General features: G+C 36.3%; 1 protein-coding gene across 15 annotated transcripts in view; it reads right to left on the reverse strand.

Moving 5' to 3' along the window:
* Positions 1-18,627, reverse strand: part of RIMS1 (regulating synaptic membrane exocytosis 1) — a 557,900-nt gene that overhangs the window by 451,475 nt on the left and 87,798 nt on the right. For all 15 annotated transcript variants that reach the window (XM_060189926.1, XM_060189936.1, XM_060189927.1 and 12 more), the window contains exon 2: positions 9,607-9,687. In XM_060189926.1, coding sequence (XP_060045909.1) covers positions 9,607-9,687 — 81 coding nt within the window. The remainder of the gene's footprint in view (positions 1-9,606; positions 9,688-18,627) is intronic.

Raw genomic sequence — 18,627 nt, forward strand, 5'->3', positions numbered from 1 at the left:
AACTTTTTGATGCACAGACCCCAGTACTGAGTCTATATTTGTCGGGAAATTGTGAGGATGTGGTAGAGCCTGGCAGGGCTTGACCTGAGGAGTGCGTCTATCCTGTTAGACTCTCTCTCTACCGAGAGGTTGAGCAAAGAGGGACAGGAGTAACCCCAAAGGTTTGCCCCATCTTATCAGACTCCCTGCCTCACAAAGCACCTTGCATTCCTGATACTATGGCCATTAGATAAAAAAGAAAGGGGGAGATGTTGAGAAATTGTGAGGATGTGGTTAAGCTTGGCAGGGCTTGACTTGAGGGGACATCCATCTCTCATCTTATCAGACTCCCTGCCTCACAAAGCACCCTGCATTCCTGATTCTATAGCCTGCTCCCTTATTATCTACATAATCTTTGTTTTGCCTGAAAGATCCCCACCCATTCCTTTGATCTATCTTCTTTCTACCCTCAAGACCCTCCCTACCTGCAGGGTATTATTAATCTTACCAGTTAAAACCCTCGCAACAGTTGCTAAGGACGTTCCTACCTTTCCAGCCCCTTTTGCCTTTCTCTGCCCATTTCCTAGCCATTTCTGTTTCCGACTTGCCACTTCCAGGTCTGACGTTTAAAAGCCTTGGCTCTCTGATCAGTAAAGAATCAAATTGCCTCGCCACCATGAATTCTGTTCATGAGTCATCTTCTTCACATCGCTGAGTGAGTAGCATCTCAGGCTGGCTCCGGTCGCGTTCTTTCCAACACAGAGAGTATGTGCCCAGGAAGAGATGCCCCCATGCTAGCCCGGCATATATTACTTTAATCTAAGCACTTAAGGCTTCAAATTGGTAACATGACTGAATCTCAACAGTGGGTTTAAATTGTTAATACGTTTCTAAAAATGTCTTTTTCTTTGAAATATTAAGTCACCTATAATCTTAGACCAGAAAGACCAGAAGCAACTGGTTGCATCACTATACAGCTATATGGAAATAACATTAAATGACATAAATCATGGTGAGGTCTTGTATGATACAGAAAACCCTAACAACGGGATTTTCAGAGCCAATCCAATTTGCAAATAACTTGTTTATAATAATAACTATCTATTGCCTTCTTAATCCCAAAGACAGCAGGAACCCTCCCCATTCTCTATAAAACCTGTATTTCTCCCAGTCTTGGAACTTCTGCTGTGGTGCTCGTTTTCCAACAGGTTTCTCTCAACCTAAACCACTTGATACACTGTATCTGCCGATCTCAGCCTAATCAGTGTAACCAGTACCACCTTGACATGTTTCACTCTGGATTATGTTCACAGAAGCCAAGTCTGCAAGGTCAACCCTTCAGTTCCAGTACTCTGGTGAGACCATTCCTGGCTCATAGGACTCCTTAATTGCATTTTGGGTGGTGCACTTTCTAACAAAGCCACAGCACCTAGCTATGGACCAGGGCCCAAGAGACAGAGTGCACATGTAGCCTTAAATAGGGGAAAATATATACCTTAAAGCAAAAGTGCACAATAGCTTGCAGCTACCCAATAAGTGCAGTAAGCAAGTAAAAGACCTAAAAAAGACACCATAAAGTACTTAGTCAAAAAGTTTCTACTTAGACCTAGATACCTTCCCCACCTATTTCCTATTTTGCTTCCCTCAATCACTCCAAGGCTAACCTTTTCAGACAAAGTAAGGACTACAAAAACTGGATAAGGGCAAAAGATCGTCATACTTTAATAATGGCTCTTTTGGTCACTACCAGGCCACCCTATTACCTGGGGCCCAAGTCAGGGAATCCTGGGATTCCCTCACAGACATTATGGGTCTAGACCTCTAACAGATCCCCCTCTCCACTGTCACTGGTCATCTTCATCAAAAACAACATAATGGACCCCTTTCCACAAATACGTTTGACCTATCTACATGTTTAGTTGTCAAGCTCAGGAAAAAATTAGTAAAATCCTAGGTCCTCTGGAAAATACCTAAAATAGACCTACTAGTTTTTTCCAAAATGGAGACCCCCAAATCTCGTCTTCTATCCTTCTGCCTTTAGGTTCCTGGTTATTAAAAAATTTGTTCTGCTTTATACCTTAACTTTTTTTCTGCCACCAAGTTGAAGATGCTACCATGACACCAACCTGACTTCACTTGGCAGATGACTTTGCCAATGTGTTCTGGAACCCTACTTCCCCAGATCCCTGTGCCACTGGGGAAGGAGAGGGATAGGCTGGGAGTATGGATTGACCTGCCAACACCCATGTTCAGCAGAGAAACTATTACAGAAGCCAGATCTTCCACCTCCTGCACCCCATGATGATCCTGGGTTCTTACTCCCAGAAGGACAAAGAATAGGAAAGCTTTCAAGGGAGGGGATAGAATACAGAGCTCTGGTGCTCAGGATTTGTGTGGAATTGTACCCCTCCTATCTTATCGTCTTGTATATAATTTTATTTCATGATTAAAATTAAAAATACATAGGTTGACACATCCTAAAAAATATAATTATACAATTGTCATTGGACCCAGAGATTTCATTCCTTGATTTGCACTTAAGAAAACTGAGACCAGGGCAGAGGTAGATAGCACAATAGTTACGCAAAGGGACTCTGACGGCTGAGGTTCCAAAGTTCTAGGTTCAATCTCTTGTACCATCATAAACCAGAGCAGCTCAGTAGTGCTCTGTGAAAAAAAAAAAGAAAGAAACAAAACAAGAAAAGACCATATATTTATTCACTAACATGTTCTTATGCATTAAAGCTATATTTATATTTTGTAGCCAAAATGGAAACAATCCAAATGATCATAAATAGTAAGAATAATATTTAGCAGTAAAGAACTGAAATAATTGATACATACTACAATATAGGGGAATCTCTAAAATATTATGATAATTAATAAAACCAAATACAAATAGTCATATACTTGCTGAATCACTTTTATATGAAATGTTCAGAACAGGCATAATCATAGAGACAAAATAAATTAGTGGTTGTTAGGGGCTGAGTTTTTAGAAGAACGGGGGAATGAATTCTAAAAAGTATTAAGTTTCTTGTGGGGCGTGAGCAAAATGTTCTGAAATTATACAGTACTTACATAATTTTTTAAACAACACAAAATTGTTCACATTAAAAGGTGAATTATAATATAGAAATTACATATCAATTTTAAAAAGCATGGCTATCTCCAACAAAACAAATAAAACTGTAAAGAATTGAACTAGGCTATGATCTATGTAGTTCTCTGAATTCAATTTATTCTGGTTTTATGGGGTTCTTTTGTTGTTGTTTTGTTTGTTTGTTTTTTATGTCACTAGATTTCCTTTTCTCAGGCCAGCTTTTTCAGATAGAAAGAGCAGAACGGGAGAAAGAGACACCAGTACACCAAAGCTTTCCCAGTGTGGTGAGGCTGCATTCAAACCTGGTTTTTGTTTATTTGTTTGTTTTATTTTTATCTTAAAATTCTAACTTTAACACTTCTAGTGAGACCAACTGCCTGTTTCTCCCAGGAGAGCAGGATTCTCAGGACATAACAGTTTAATTGCTAAAGCATGGAAACTCCCAGGGGAGCCATGACAATTTTATGCAGGATTTCCCATAATTTATTTTAATTCCTCTGCTTTTCAAAAACTTTTGATACCCACTATGCTACCTTTTAATACTATTTATTCTGTATTTCTCCTTATACTATTTCACTTGGCTTAATGCATTTTATTAAAAAGCAGCCCCTTACAAATTAGCAACTTTTATTTAAGTCTCTCCTGAGTTTGAGATACTAATAGTTCTCTGTCATCTGGATGGTTCAACTGAGGAATTCTTTGGCCACTAATACACAAATATAATGCTGAATATAAATTTTCTGTAGTATTTAACTCCCTTCTTGATTTCATTACACTTGTTTAATCTTAATCTACAACGATTTATCTCCTCTCTTTGTCTCATTATCATACCTAATGAATCTCTGAATTAATTATATTACAAACAAAACATCTTCAAATCTACCACATACCACATCTGCTTATTTCCATAAGCATCAACAAATTGGACTGGTGAACTGACAAATATTTCTCAAGTTTTCTAAGACCTTCGTCTTAATGTCATATCAAATTGCAAAACATGCTATTCAAAGTAAAACTAAAGGCAAGGCCAAATATGTAAGATTTCTGAAAATTGGACAAATGTAACTCTGGAAATCCAAGGAACCACTCCTTGCCTCCTTTACACTCATATAAAGAGTGGCCCTATATATACACAAAAACAACACCTATTCATACACATACACACACACACACACACACACACACACACACACACACCAGTCATGAGTATATGTTTTAAACTATCCTAGAATAATCTTATTTCTTTGAGGGGGGGGTACTCAGGGTAACTATTCATCCTTTTAGAATGAGTATTTAAAAAATACTGACTTACTGCACCAGTCATTGTTTAAAATGCAGTTAACTACTACAGGGTTGATACATTCTTCCTTGATCACATCATCTCCAAACAGTAAATATTTTTCTTTTTTTAAGCATCTATCTAATTTTGTAATAATCATATGACCTATTTTAAATGAAACTGTATTGCCCAATTTAAGAATAATTCACAAGGGAGAAATATTATTGAATCTTTGTGTCATATGCCCAAGGAATAGAAAACATAAGACTCAATTTGCTGGACTCCTGTAGTACTTTGATAGACTTATTATACTGATTAGGTTATGGCAACTTACACTGAATGACCATGACCATGTAACATTTTAATAATAATTTACAAGTACTCATTGGATAGCTTATATAAACATAACAATTAAATATATTAAATCATTGACTCATATACTCTTCAATTTAGACTTGCTAAATAGAATGAACCAAGCAAGATAAGTAGTTCCCTGGGTCCCTTTTATCTATCATTCTGTATCTCCTTAGTCATCAAGAGTTTTTTAAATGTCATATGTAATCACTACCTCCTTTTCCAGACTACTCATTTCCTTCTCTATAGTTCTGTTGAAACAGAGTAGTTATACCCACTTATATAGTAAAACTGCTACAGCACTTGACACCAATAACCTTTATGGAACCAAATTAAAAAGTATATTTTATCGTTTCTTTATTGGTTTTCCCATTGTATTTGTTATTTTGTGGCATTTGCACATTCCAAAATATTTATACTACCTTGGCTTCCGTTTATTGGTTGTCTTTCTTTATACATTCCTTTGGATTTGTTTTAGAGGTCACCTGGAAGGGCATACACCTTACCATGGATGCAGCTTAGGCTCAAATGACATGCAGGTGCCATAGTCATGGGGAAAACTCTTGTACTTTGTTCTCTCTCTCCCTTTCTCTGTCTCTCTGTTCATCTCACTGAAAATGATGGCCCAAGGGCAGATAAATGATGCATATACGCGGCCTGCAATAAATACGTATTTAATATATGTTACTAATAACAAAACAAAATGGATTTAGCCATGGCTCTCTATTTTATTTTTCCATTTATATAATATTTGGTAATGTCATCAACTTTCTCAGTTAATAAAGTGCTTTAGGTTCATATGCCCAACCATTTGCTAAATCTCTACCTTTGGATAGGTTGTGTTATATCAGAACCTGAACTCCTTACTATCTACCTCCCACTAGACCTAGTTTGCCTCTTTAATTCCACTTTTCATCTATTGATCATTAATCATACAAACTATTGAGATGACAGTCTCCCTAAACTCTTCACTTAAAACCTGTCCAATTGATAAGTATTATCCATTTGACTTCTTACTCTGCTCTTGAAATATTTCCTTTCTATACTGTTCATTATTCTTATAGTTTCCATTTTCCTCACTTTCTGGTCTATTACAGTGGCATATGAATTGATTTGCTAGTCTCTAGTTTTCCCCACATCATATTCACACTCCATTTCTCCAACATAAGTAAAAAATATTTACAGTGCAAATGTGACTAATACACTCCCCTGATTACTGAATAAAACCTCCCAGAATATGCTAACAGTCTTATCCCTGCTAGTAGTATGTTCTTATAATTAAAGAGTATTTATTGGATTTTTATATTTTGATCTAGTTCTAATATGTCAAGATCTATGTTCATTTACTAACGTAATCTGGTAAGAAATTTTATATTTTATATCGTTTATTCTATTCAAAACTTAAAAAGACACTAGACTTTCAGTTTTCAGGTCTACTAGTAGTTTATAACTTCCAAATTTAAAAGCACTGACCTACAAACTCAAGCCCATTCACAATCCCTTCATAAATTTATTACTGCTGATCTCTCACTTATTTATAGGAAGACATATATGTGCAAATAAAGAACTCTATTTACAAGCATCATTCTTGGTAGAATGTCAATAAAATAGAAGGAGTGGGAACTTGTGGTTGAGCACATATACTACCTGCAGATCATATACAAGATCTCTACCTGCAGGGGTGGAGCTTCACAAACAATGAACTTATGGTGCAAGCATCTTTCTTTCTCTGTCCTGTTTCTCTCTCCACCCCTCAATTTATCTCTGCCATACCAAATAAAATAATAGTAAAAAGAAAAAAACAAAGATATAAATGGCTGCCAGAAGTGGTGGATCTCTCATTTGGTACAGAGCCCAGCAATATCCCTGAGGTAAATAAGAAAAGGTAAAGTGTGAGCAGTGTTAACAGTTAAAAATATTAACCTACAGGCCTACAGCTAATACAAATTTCAGATCTGTAACTGATCTCTAGCTACTTCCCTGAAGGGCTTGGGGTTTGTGCATTATAGAGTGTCCTGAATATTTCTTGAAGCAGTGGAGAACTGCACCTAAGGACATTCAAAGACTGCTGTAATTAAGGCTTAACATATTCTTGATGTCTCCATACCTTGAAAATAGTCTGTGCTTTGGCAATTGCTCCTGAATTGTGTTTATCTAAAAGCTCTTTGATCTTCCTGTTCCTTTTGATGTGATGTGATTTTATCAATAAATATTCTGCTAAGAGTTCTGATACTGGCACACCTGACATACTTCCATCTCCAGGTGTCTAGGTGCTATCCTTTCAGATTCTTCAGATTAACTACTAAGTGACTGAAGTTATTTTCTCTCAACCCTGAAGTGCTTTGGATCTCAGGGTCTTGGCATGTGGTCCATAGTTGCATATTTCAGACCACTGTATGCACTGAGAGGACATCGAAAAAGTTCCACAAGGTGCAATGTAACTTACAACAGATGCCTACAAACAACAAAAGAAGAAAAAGATAAAAGATCTAAAGTTTTGCTGTGAAATATGGTAATTGATGCTTCCAGATCTTAATTCCAATTTAAAGTGGACACTGAGATAGATAGGATTAAAATGGAAATCGAATATTATGATAAAATACATAACATATACACTAAGTCAACATTAAATTTCTACACCAAAAAAAAAAAAAAAACTTGAATCCTAATGTAAGGAAAATATTTTCAAAACCTGTAAGGAAAAGTGGGGACCATATAGATTTTCTACGACTTCTCAAAAAAGTTCCATCACAAAGAAAATAGCTTTTTAGTAGGAACATGTGGGGGGGGGGGGTGGCAATATAAAGAGCCTTATAAATCTATATCTTTTAATGTGTAATTATGAGCCATTTTTTCTATGGTTCAATCGAAATTATTTCTTGAAAAATGTCAATTAAATAGAGATTTTAAAAGAAATAAACAACCTGTCTCTAAGACTTTGTGAGAAGTATAATAGCTATTGTTGGGAGTATGAAGACAAAGAATTTTGATGATGGGTATGGTGTGGAATACACCTTGAAATATTATAATCTTATAAACCACTATTAATCATAAATTAAAAAATGATTTATGAAAAATATAGATGATGCTCAAGTATATCTGCTGTGATAAAAAATCTATAACATGGGGCTGGCTGGTGGTGCACCTGGTTAAGCGCTCATATTACAGTGTGCAAAGACCCAGGTTCAAGCCCCCAGTCCTCAGGGAGAAAGCTTCACAAATAGTGAAGCAGGTCTGCCGGTGTCTCTCTGTCTCTCTTTCTCTCTATCTCCCCTCCCCTCTTAATATCTGGCTGTATCTATAAAATAAAGATAATTAGAAATATCTACAACCCACTTGTTGAAGAACTAGGAATTTTTCCTATTCATATCATTTTTTAAAAAGATAAGTCAGTTATTTATTTCTTTATTTATTTAGCCTCCAGGGTTATTTCTGGGCTCCATGCCAGCATTATGAATTCACTGTTCCTGGCAGCCATTCCACCCCCCTTTTTTTTCTTTCTTCTATTTTATTACATAGGACAGAGAAATTGAGAGGGGAGAGGAGATAGAATGGGAGAGAAAGATATCCACCTGCAGACCTGCTTCACCGCTTGTGAAGTATCCCCACTACAGTTGGAAAGTAGGGGTTTGAACTCTAATTTTTACACAGGTACTTCCTTGTGTGTTTAACTGGGTGCACCACCACCCCCCCATAATATTATTTATGTCTTAAATCAAATATTAGGTCATGTGTTGTTGTATGTAATATAAAAAAACATAAGCAATTAAATGTTTTATCTAACTATACTTTGTCATATTAACAACTCAGTCATAGAAAAAGCAATGTAAAATATATACACTTTATGTATATATAACAATTTTATCACTTTATTTTGGTTCTGTTTCAATAAATGATATTTCCCCAGCAGTAACTGCTTGGCTGTAGTGGTTATTCTAAGAGTCTTGCTGCTGTTAAAAACTTTTAGGGAAATGTTTAATTTTCCTTACAAAAAGCAAATCCTGTTAAAAAAATTGCATATATCTTTCAACTTTGTAGAATTTTAAAGCTCTTTTCATTTTATCTCATCAAAAATCTACATTTCTCATCTATGTCCTACTTATCCCTTAGACTGCTCATTTAACTCTTCACTGAGATAGGCACTAAAACTTCCAATAATAAAAATAAAAGTCGGGGGTATCAGAGGTGGCGAATCTGGCTAAGTGCACACATTATAGTGCACTAGGACATCAGTTCAAGTACCCAGTCCCCACCTGTGTGTGTGTGGGGGGAAGCTTCATGAATGATGAAGCAGTTCTGCAGATGTCACTCTGTCTCTCCTCTTCCCTCTAAGTTTCTCTCAGTCCTATCAAATGATATAAAATTAAAAAAATAAATAAAGTGAAAATAAATTAAGGTATGAAGTCTACAATTTTAGGATATATTATTGGAAATAAAGTAACTCAAGGGTGGGTAAAGAAGTACATATATATATATATATATATATATATATATATATATATACATACATATATACACATATATGTATATATATACATATACTTATATATATTTATTATAACTTCTCTCTCCACATCTTGCAGTTTTATTACTTAATGGCCTTGGCTTCTAACCCATATTCATTCTAGACTAAAAATGCATAAAGCTACTGCCACATTGAGCCCTTAAAAATGTGCCCCTTTCCACTAATAAGTTCTATGTTTCCAACATGGCTTTAGGAGAACCACTTATTTCTAGATAATTTTATCTAATTCAACTGTAGTCTTTTTATTACACATATCCCAGAGTAGCCAGAGTTTCTATTCTCACATGCGATGTGAATAATAAATCTATAACCAGTGTTCTGTGTAAGATATGACATTTCAGTCAATAAAGCCAATGCCATACTCACGGTGAAGGTTGGTGGGGCTGGTTTTCAGCATTTCTTGGTGTTTTGCAGGCAGCAGGCTTCACCATGTCCCTGACAACACACCTGGGGCGCATGATAGACAGCACAACACACTATTAATTATAAAAAGGGTAGAACACATCTGGAAATTAAACACCGTATGAAAAAACATTCTAAGGGAAAATCTTTACAAGCCCCTTCATTATTCATCTTGCAGCTCTGGAAAAATTTTTAGTGATGGAATTCTTCAACTCAGGCTTCCAATAGCTCAATTACACTCAAAGCCTATGCCAGCCTCTGTATCTAATTTTCTATTTAGCACCAATAAAATGATTGTCAGCAGCTTTCCCCATAGAAGAAATACTACTGAAAACCTTGGCTTCACCATAAGAAAACATCTGAAAACTTAAAAATAGAACAGCTGTTGTATTGATATGTTAAAAGATGGGCAGGTTTTTCTGTGATTTTTGTTATACTACTAAAAGATGCAAATTCTTGTCTCATGTCAATCATCATCACACAAATCTTTCCCTTTATATAAAAAGAGATCTAACATGCCTCATTATATCCCCAATGTTCAAAATACCCTTCAAACTAATAGAAAGAGTAAGAAAGAAATGTTCACATAAAAATATGTCTGATACCTCTAAAATGGGGGGGGAGGTAAAACCTCTTTTTGCCTTAAATCTTCCACCACAGAATAAAAGCAGACAGTGGATTTTTATAGCAAAACTCGAAAAAAAAAAATCAGGAGAAAAAGATAGCCTTGTCCTCATGTCACAGAATTTCCAGAGCACTGGAACAATTTGCAGGCAGAAATCAGAAAATATCCCAATCTATAGCAATACTTGAATAACTCAAATATTTTATAACAGAAACTATACTAAATAGGGAATTTTTTGGTTACAAAGTTGATAATAACATCTTAGATTTTGATAAATGGAAACACTTGTAAAGACCTAGGATCCTTAGACATGAACATGGTTCTTAAATTTCATGGGAGGTTTCTGGATTATATTGCTAACATTTAAGGCCAGTCATGTTAAAAAGAAGTGGATCACTGATGAAGCAGTGTCAGATCATCTGCTTTCCCAGAATTGAAAGCTGCATGGCAAAATTCTCCACTTCTGAAAGAAATTATACAGGAAAACATGGACACAACGCACAAAAACGTGCAAACACACATACTGCTCATTCCAAACAAAGTAAGTAAGACTTAGAAATTAATATGTAATGTGACAAGAAAAAAAAGTAGCGCCATTTCAAATCCCCCCAAAACTTCCCTCATGGAATAAGTTAGGAAATGTGGCATTTGTCTAGGTGGGTCAAGAATTTCTATAAAAAAGAGGCATAGGAACCACAAGTCTCTGTTTTTGTTCCAGTTTCATGGAGGGTTTAGTTAATATCAAGAAGGTAGTGGTTAGCAATACTTTATACACTAGGATTTCTGAGCTCTAAAATTTTAATCTACACAAAGTACAATGCCCAGGAAGTCAAATTTCTTAGCAATAAAAATTCTCAACTAAAAATAGTACATGCATCATGTTTAATCTATATGCACTGGTTTGTGGCAAAACTGGAAATATCACCATATTAGAAAATAATTTGATAAAAATCTATGTGACACAGTATTCAATCTTTTATCTAAAATCCACTTCTTTCTTTCCTTTAATGCTTCAAGTATTTATACAGAGCTTTGAAATAAAAGAAATCTGTTAAAGAATTTCCTAATTGTGTTTTAAATGAGTCTTTTCTAACAATGTGGAATGACAGCAAGCACTAAGGGTAGTTTTCTCAATAAAACTTTTTTTTTTCTGAAGTAAAATCTTTTGTATGGTCACAAGTGCCAATGTAATTGTTCTAAAATCATAACAAGTAAAAAAAACTATACTCAAGTACTTCTTCTGGAAAATTTATTTGAATTTCTGAACTAAAGGTTTTATTGGACAATGTAAATAACCATTAATATTAAAACAATACATTTAGAACTTAAATATATTTACTGTAATTGTCCTGAAAAATAAGAAAACAAGGAACAGAAGACTTGTTCAGTGGTGCACATGCACTATTGTGCATGAGGTACTGGGTTCAAGTTGCACCATCATGAGGGAATACCTTAGATGACCCCAGGGAGAGGTTCCATGTATGGTGAAGTGGTACTGCGATGCCTCTCCTCTCTGTCTGACTGTCCCTCTGTCATTTTTCTTGCCCTTAAAAATATAATTAAATAAGTGGGTAGACACTGTTAGCCGTATTGCATACACACAAGCCCTTGAGTTCATTCTCCTACACTATTAAAAAATAAAATAAATACAGGAAAAGTAAGTATTTCTTTGATACTAGCATAAATCATAATCACAGAACTAAAGTAGTCTGCCAGGTACTAAATCTGTAATTGATGGGGTAGGTGTGGGACAAGCTGCAGATTGGTAACTATTCAATGAATTTAAAAGGGCTCAAGTTAGAGTCATATGAATTCATACAGTTCCTAATTTGACTTCTTATCAGCTTATTTTTTTTTTGATATAAAAAAAGAAAGTCAACATTCAGACAAGCTGCATAAAAGTATATTATGGGGCTGGGAGGGCAGAATAATAATTATGTAAAAGACTTTTATACCTGATGATCTGAGGCCATGGGTTGCCTCCTCTGCACCACCATAAGCCAGAGCTGAGCAGGGCTCTGGTCTTTCACTCTCCCTCTGTCTGTATCTCTCTCAATAAAATTTTAAAAAAAGTATTGTAAATTCATAAAATATCTGTTACCCTACATATGTTAATATTTCCTTAATGTTGTTGGGATGCTAGAAAAGTCATGACACATCATTGCATGGAAAAATAGAAAAATACACCATAACTTTTCTAACAACCCAATGTAATTGATATGTTGTGTCTGCTATGTTGCAATAGCAAGGGATAAACTGATCTGTGGTAATTGTTTACCCTCAGCACTTTATCTTCCATGCACTATATTACAACACAGTCCCCTCGGACTTTCAAGAAATACAGGAGATAATATTTCAGTATCTTACAGCTCTTAAAGATCTTTCTCTACACATAAATTATTCCTTCACTCATAGACAAGAAGACCAGTAGCTGCCACCAAGCTGATTTCCCAGAATTACTTTGAGATGAATGCAGAGGTCAGAAGTTTTGACCTCTCACTCTTTGCAAAGCATTTCATCAATTAAGGATTTATCAGGTAAGAACTCCTGAGGCCAGGCAGTTGGGTGCACTAAGTTAAGTGCACACAATACAGTATGCAAAGACCTGGGTTCAAGCTCCCGGTCGGTCCCCACCTCCAGGGGGAAAGCTTCAGGAGTGGTGAAGCAGGGCTGCAGGTGTCTCTCTGTCTCTTTCTCTCTCTACCTGCCTCCCCCTCTCAATGTTTATCTATATACAATAATAAATTTTAAAAGATTTAAAAAATAACTCTTAACAGTCTGCAAACTGCCTGAAAGCATTCCTTCATCAATTAAACTGAAGATTTATGCAAATGAGACATTGTGCTGCCACCTCTGGGAAAGTTCCTCCTGACTCCGCCCTTAGTGCTGCTGAGTTTTATGAATGACTGCAATCAAAACTATGAATGGCTGCCAACTGCCCACTCAGCCTCTTCTCTTCTGTACATGTACACATGGGAGAAACTTGAATTGCCAAAAGCCTGTCTTTGAGGCATGGTAAAGCTTTCATCTCCCAAAACAGGAACCAAATGTGCTCCCAGATACTTAAGAGTATATGAATCAAAAATTCTAAAAGCTTTCAAAAAACATAATTTGCATAATTACTTTCTATCTTTTGAGTTTCCATTTTGATGCCAGCACCATTATCCTCATTCCCACCTCACCCCAACCTTTGAGGAAAAAAATAACACTATTTTATAAAACTTTATCTTGATTTAAGATTTTTAAAAATTATTTATTTTACTTTTCCCTTTTGTTGCCCTTGTTGTTTTTATTGTTGTTATTGATGTCGTCGTTGGATAGGACAGAGAGAAATAGAGAGAGGAGAGGAAGACAGAGAGGGGGAGAAAAAGAGAGAGACACCTGCAGACCTGCTTCACCATCTCTGAAAAGACTCTGAAGCAACTCCCCTGCAGGCGGGGAGCGGGAGGGGCCTTGAACCAGGATCCTTAAGCTGGTCCTTGAGCTTCAAATCACTTGTGCTTAACCAGCTGAGCTACTGCCTAACCCCCTTATGATTTGCTTTTTATCTTCCATGACTAATGCCATGGCTGTTTTTTTGTTTTTTTTTTTAATGCAATGAAGCTACCAAATAGATTATACATTGACAATTCTATTCAATCTTTTGGACTTTGAATCTGACAGAAATTGGTCCTTTCATGAACAGAAAAATAAATAAATAAATAAATCTGAACAATGCTGTGGGAAGGATATATTTGGTTGTGGTCTCTAAATATTATTGTATTAGTCTACATTTGTCATAAAAGATATTAGAAACAATTAAAATATACTGAGAAGATGAAAATTTTTTTCTTTTTCTTTTATTACCAAATTTATCACTACCCTGCAGGTGGGGGAGCTAGGGCTCGAACTGGGATCCTTACCCCCAGTCCTTGCGCATCACACCACATGCACTTAACCCGCTGCTCTACTGCCAGACTCCCCTCTACTACCTTTTATTGCCTTTTTCTATTAAGAAAAACTGAGCTTCTCATGAGGATAAATCCATGTTTCTTTGATTCACTGAAATATGTCAAGAGCCTACAACAATGCTTGACATAAAAGTCATTCACTGTATGTTTGCTAAACAAATGAATAAGATAAAACTGCCAAAAAACTTTAAAGGCTGAATAATTTAGTTTGCTAAATTAGTGATTTAGAATAGATCTTAGATAACATTACTTGTGAGATTATGTTAGAGTTCTATAAAATATTTACAATATAAGATAATTTATGACCAAGTTTTATATGAATAATGACTAAATTTGGTTTTATAGAGTTTAAGTTTCATTTTTTAACTAAAAGCAGTATATATCAGCATATGATTTATTTAGTGGAAAAGACTCATTAAAGTTAAATCATTTACTAGAACCAATTAGATACTATTTATTTCAAGTGTGTTAATATTTTGTCAAATAGGATTGTTAACAATAGATCTTATATGAGGTTATTTCTTAATAGTTATGAGAGGAAAGTATTCCTTTTCTTATGATATTTCTTAAAAGAATAGGGAAATAAAAACTTTTTTATTTACCACCTACTGTATACCAGAACATACACATCATGACTCATTCTTCACACTGTTGTGTAAGAAGACATAGTCATCCCATTTGACAGATGAAGAAACTGTTGACCTACGAAAATTAATTTTCAGTCTCTGGCATAGAAGCTCACTGGATAGTTCACATGCTTTGTTTTGTGCATGACTCAATTTTTAGTATGGATCCTACTCCACTGGGGATGCTTCAATGCTGTGGTTTCTCCTCCTCCTCCCCTTCCTCTTCCTTCTCTTCCTCCTTCCTCTCCTCCCCCTCTTCCTCCTTCCCCTCCTCCCCCTCTTCCTCCTTCCCCTCCTCCTCCTCTTCCTCCTTCCCCTCCTCCCCCTCTTCCTCCTTCCCCTCCTCCCCCTCTTCCTCCTTCCCCTTCTCCTCCTCTTCCTCCTTCCCCTCCTCCCCTTCTTCCTCCTTCCCCTTCTCCTCCTCTTCCTCCTTCCCCTCCTCCCCCTCTTCCTCCTTCCCCTTCTCCTCCTCTTCCTCCTTCCCCTCCTCCCCCTCTTCCTCCTTCCCCTCCTCCTCCTCTTCCTCCTTCCCCTCCTCCCCCTCTTCCTCCTTCCCCTCCTCCTCCTCTTCCTCCTTCCCCTCCTCCCCCTCTTCCTCCTTCCCCTTCTCCCCCTCTTCCTCCTTCCTCTTCTCCTCCTCTTCCTCCTTCCCCTCCTCCTCCTCTTCCTCCTTCCCCTCCTCCCCCTCTTCCTCCTTCCCCTTCTCCCCCTCTTCCTCCTTCCTCTTCTCCTCCTCTTCCTCCTTCCCCTCCTCCTCCTTCCCCTCCTCCTCCTCTTCCTCCTTCCCCTCCTCCTTCCCCTCCTCCTCCTCTTCCTCCTTCCCCTGCTCCTCCTCCTCCTCCTTCTTCTTCCTCCTCTTCCTCTTTCTCTTCCTCTTCTTCTTCTTCTTCTTCTCCTTCTCCTTCTTCTTTTTCTTCCTCTTCTCCTTCTTCTCCTTCTCCTCCTCCTCCTCCTCCTTCTTCTTTTTCTTCTTCTCTCTCAATCTCTCTCTCTCTCTCTCTCTCTCTCTAGGTCTTGCTATCAGAAAAAGTCATCCCAGAGCAGTGAAACCCTCTGGTAATTAAAAAAAAATGTTGATGCTAATATGCATTCAACTTCGAATATAATATATATATTTTTTCCTATCAGTGATGGAATTACAAAGTTCAGTCTCCTCAAATATGTTTAATGTCCATGATTTTATGGTAAGACACACTGTTGAAAGTATTCAAATAATACCTCGACTACATTTCCCAAATATTACAGCTAGCCAGTCATGATAGGTAGCTATCAGTGTCTGTATCTATATAATCTTTTTTTTTATCACCAAAGTAATGGTCAGCTCTTGCTTACAGTATTGGGGATTGAAACTGAGAACTTTGGGGTCTCAGGCACAAAAGGAATTTTGTATAACCATTATGCTGTCTCCCCAGGCCAGTAAAAAAATATTTAAAACATTTTCAAACCAAATATAATATAATTGATAAACATTTCTTGAAGTATATTATTCATAGAAAGTATTCAAAAGTGATCTCATTTCCACTCACAAACACTAAATGAGAAAAAGCTGAGGAAACATTTTTGAAAATGAGTTTTAAAAAATGCATATTCATGTCAATTCTACAGTGAACAAATTACTATAATGACTGTCACCCATTAAATAAAGATGATAAAGTGAAAACTCTACACTGGGGACTGGGGAAACAGCATAATGATTATGCAAGAGATTTCAATGACTGAGGCTACAAGGTCCCAGTTCAATCCCCAGCACAACCATAAGCCAGAGCTAAACAGACTAGAGCTATCTCTGGTCTTTCTCTCTGTATCTCTCATTTTCTCATTAAAATAAAGAAATATATATATTCCCTGTTTCACTGTTCTGGGATGACTTTTTTTTTTCTGGTAGAAAGAAATAGAAGGAGAGAGTGGAAGACAGCACAACACTGAAGCATCCCCAGTGCAGTGGGAGCCATACTAATAATTGAGTCACGCACACACACAAAAAAAAAGCAGGTACATTATGCACTGAGCTTCTATGCTAGACCTAAAAATAAATTTTATAGGCATATATATATATATATATATATATAATATCTCTGACAATTCTATACCAGAAATGAATAGCTGGTGAAGTGAAAAGCCAGATGTAAAAAATCACAAATCAACAGGGCTTTATAACTACAATGTGCAGAAAAGGAACTCTCAGCATTTATAGAGTAATTTTATTTTATTTAAAAAATAGTGGACAACAGGTGAAGTAAGTTCTTATTTACGAGTATAAAGAATCCAGTCAATCATCTTTCACAATAAGGGTTACTGAACCTCTCTTTGAAGAGCTCAGGAAGTTGTTCATAATATCACACATAAAAGTATAGAGTTTTGCAATTAAGATGATAAGATAAAGATTCACTACAGAGATTAACAGATGATTTAAAACATGGAAAACCAAATTTGTCAATGACTGAAAAGAAAGAAAATAAGAACTGTGAAGGTAAAGTCTCAGTCTTATAGGTTACTAAAACCGATCTTGTTTATCATCTCTTTTAAGTCCAAAATGCTAGTAGGCTTCATGGCACAAAGTTCTGGTGTTGGCAACATTTCAGCAATATGACCTACTAGAATTTTTTAATCTAAGTTACTATTTATATTAACACAATGATTTTTCTTTTTTACATTCACTAATTCTAGAAATATTAGATATACCATTGAATTGGCTACCATATGCCACACAGCATCACTTTTACATTTTTGAAAAGAAAGTAATGACATGTTTATGAAAAAAGACTGACATCTTTAGATGTGTAAGAATGAAAATCTTGAGGCTATGGCTGAGTTACCACAGGCTTCTCATTTACATTTTTTACTTACTAAACTATTCACATTTTCCAAAAGCCACCTGCTGCTTGTAAAACACAGCACAACTTTAGAAAAATAAAGAGCAAAAGAAATTCCCTGCTGCTAAATCTGCAAGAGAAAACTTTAAGTTTTTCCTTGGAAGAAAAAAAGAAAGAAAAAAAAAAACCTGATACACTAAGAAGAAATTTCCAGAAGAAAGAACAGACCCATATAGTCAAGACAGCAGAGACTAATCTAGTAAGATAAGGCCTGGGATCATGTTTTGAACTCTCTAAGAGTATTTAGAGACAGGCTCGCCTAGAATTGCCAGGGCTTGTTGGGAAAAGGTGTGACATGTGCTTTTATATAAAGCAGACGATTGCAAATATATACAGAAATTTATCTGAAAAAAAAAGGTGTTATGAAGATAGTTATTCAACATTTTTAGGCGAGGGAACAGTTTTAGGAAAGGAGTAGGTTAAGTTACAAGGAGAGAAGGGACTAAGTGGTGGTGTAACCAGTTGAGTGGATATGTTACAATGTTCTAGTATTTGGATTCAAACCCCTCAGTTACTACCCTTAGGGGGAAGTTTCATGAGCAGTAAAGCAGGTAAGCTGTTCTGGGGATATCTGTACCTCCTACATGTAGGGGGAAAGCTTCATGAGCAGTAAAGCTGGTCTGGGGATATCTGTACCATCCTCATCCCTCTCGGTTTCCATTTGTCTCTGTTGAATAAATAAATTAAATATTAGGGAAAATAAAAGATACAAGGGAGAAGATGAAGTGGAGGAGCTTAGAGAGAAGGCAAAGGTGCTGCGGATAACGCAGTAACAAATAGATAGGCAAGGAGTCCACAAAATATTTCATTACTGTTGATCATAAATGACATTTCCATTTTTGATTGAAAAGACTCTTTCAGTTTAATGCACTATAGGATTCATCCTGAATAGATTTTGGATTGTGAAAATT

Source organism: Erinaceus europaeus, chromosome 4 (genome assembly GCF_950295315.1).
Source record: "Erinaceus europaeus chromosome 4, mEriEur2.1, whole genome shotgun sequence".
In the NCBI taxonomy this organism is placed as follows: domain Eukaryota; kingdom Metazoa; phylum Chordata; class Mammalia; order Eulipotyphla; family Erinaceidae; genus Erinaceus; species Erinaceus europaeus.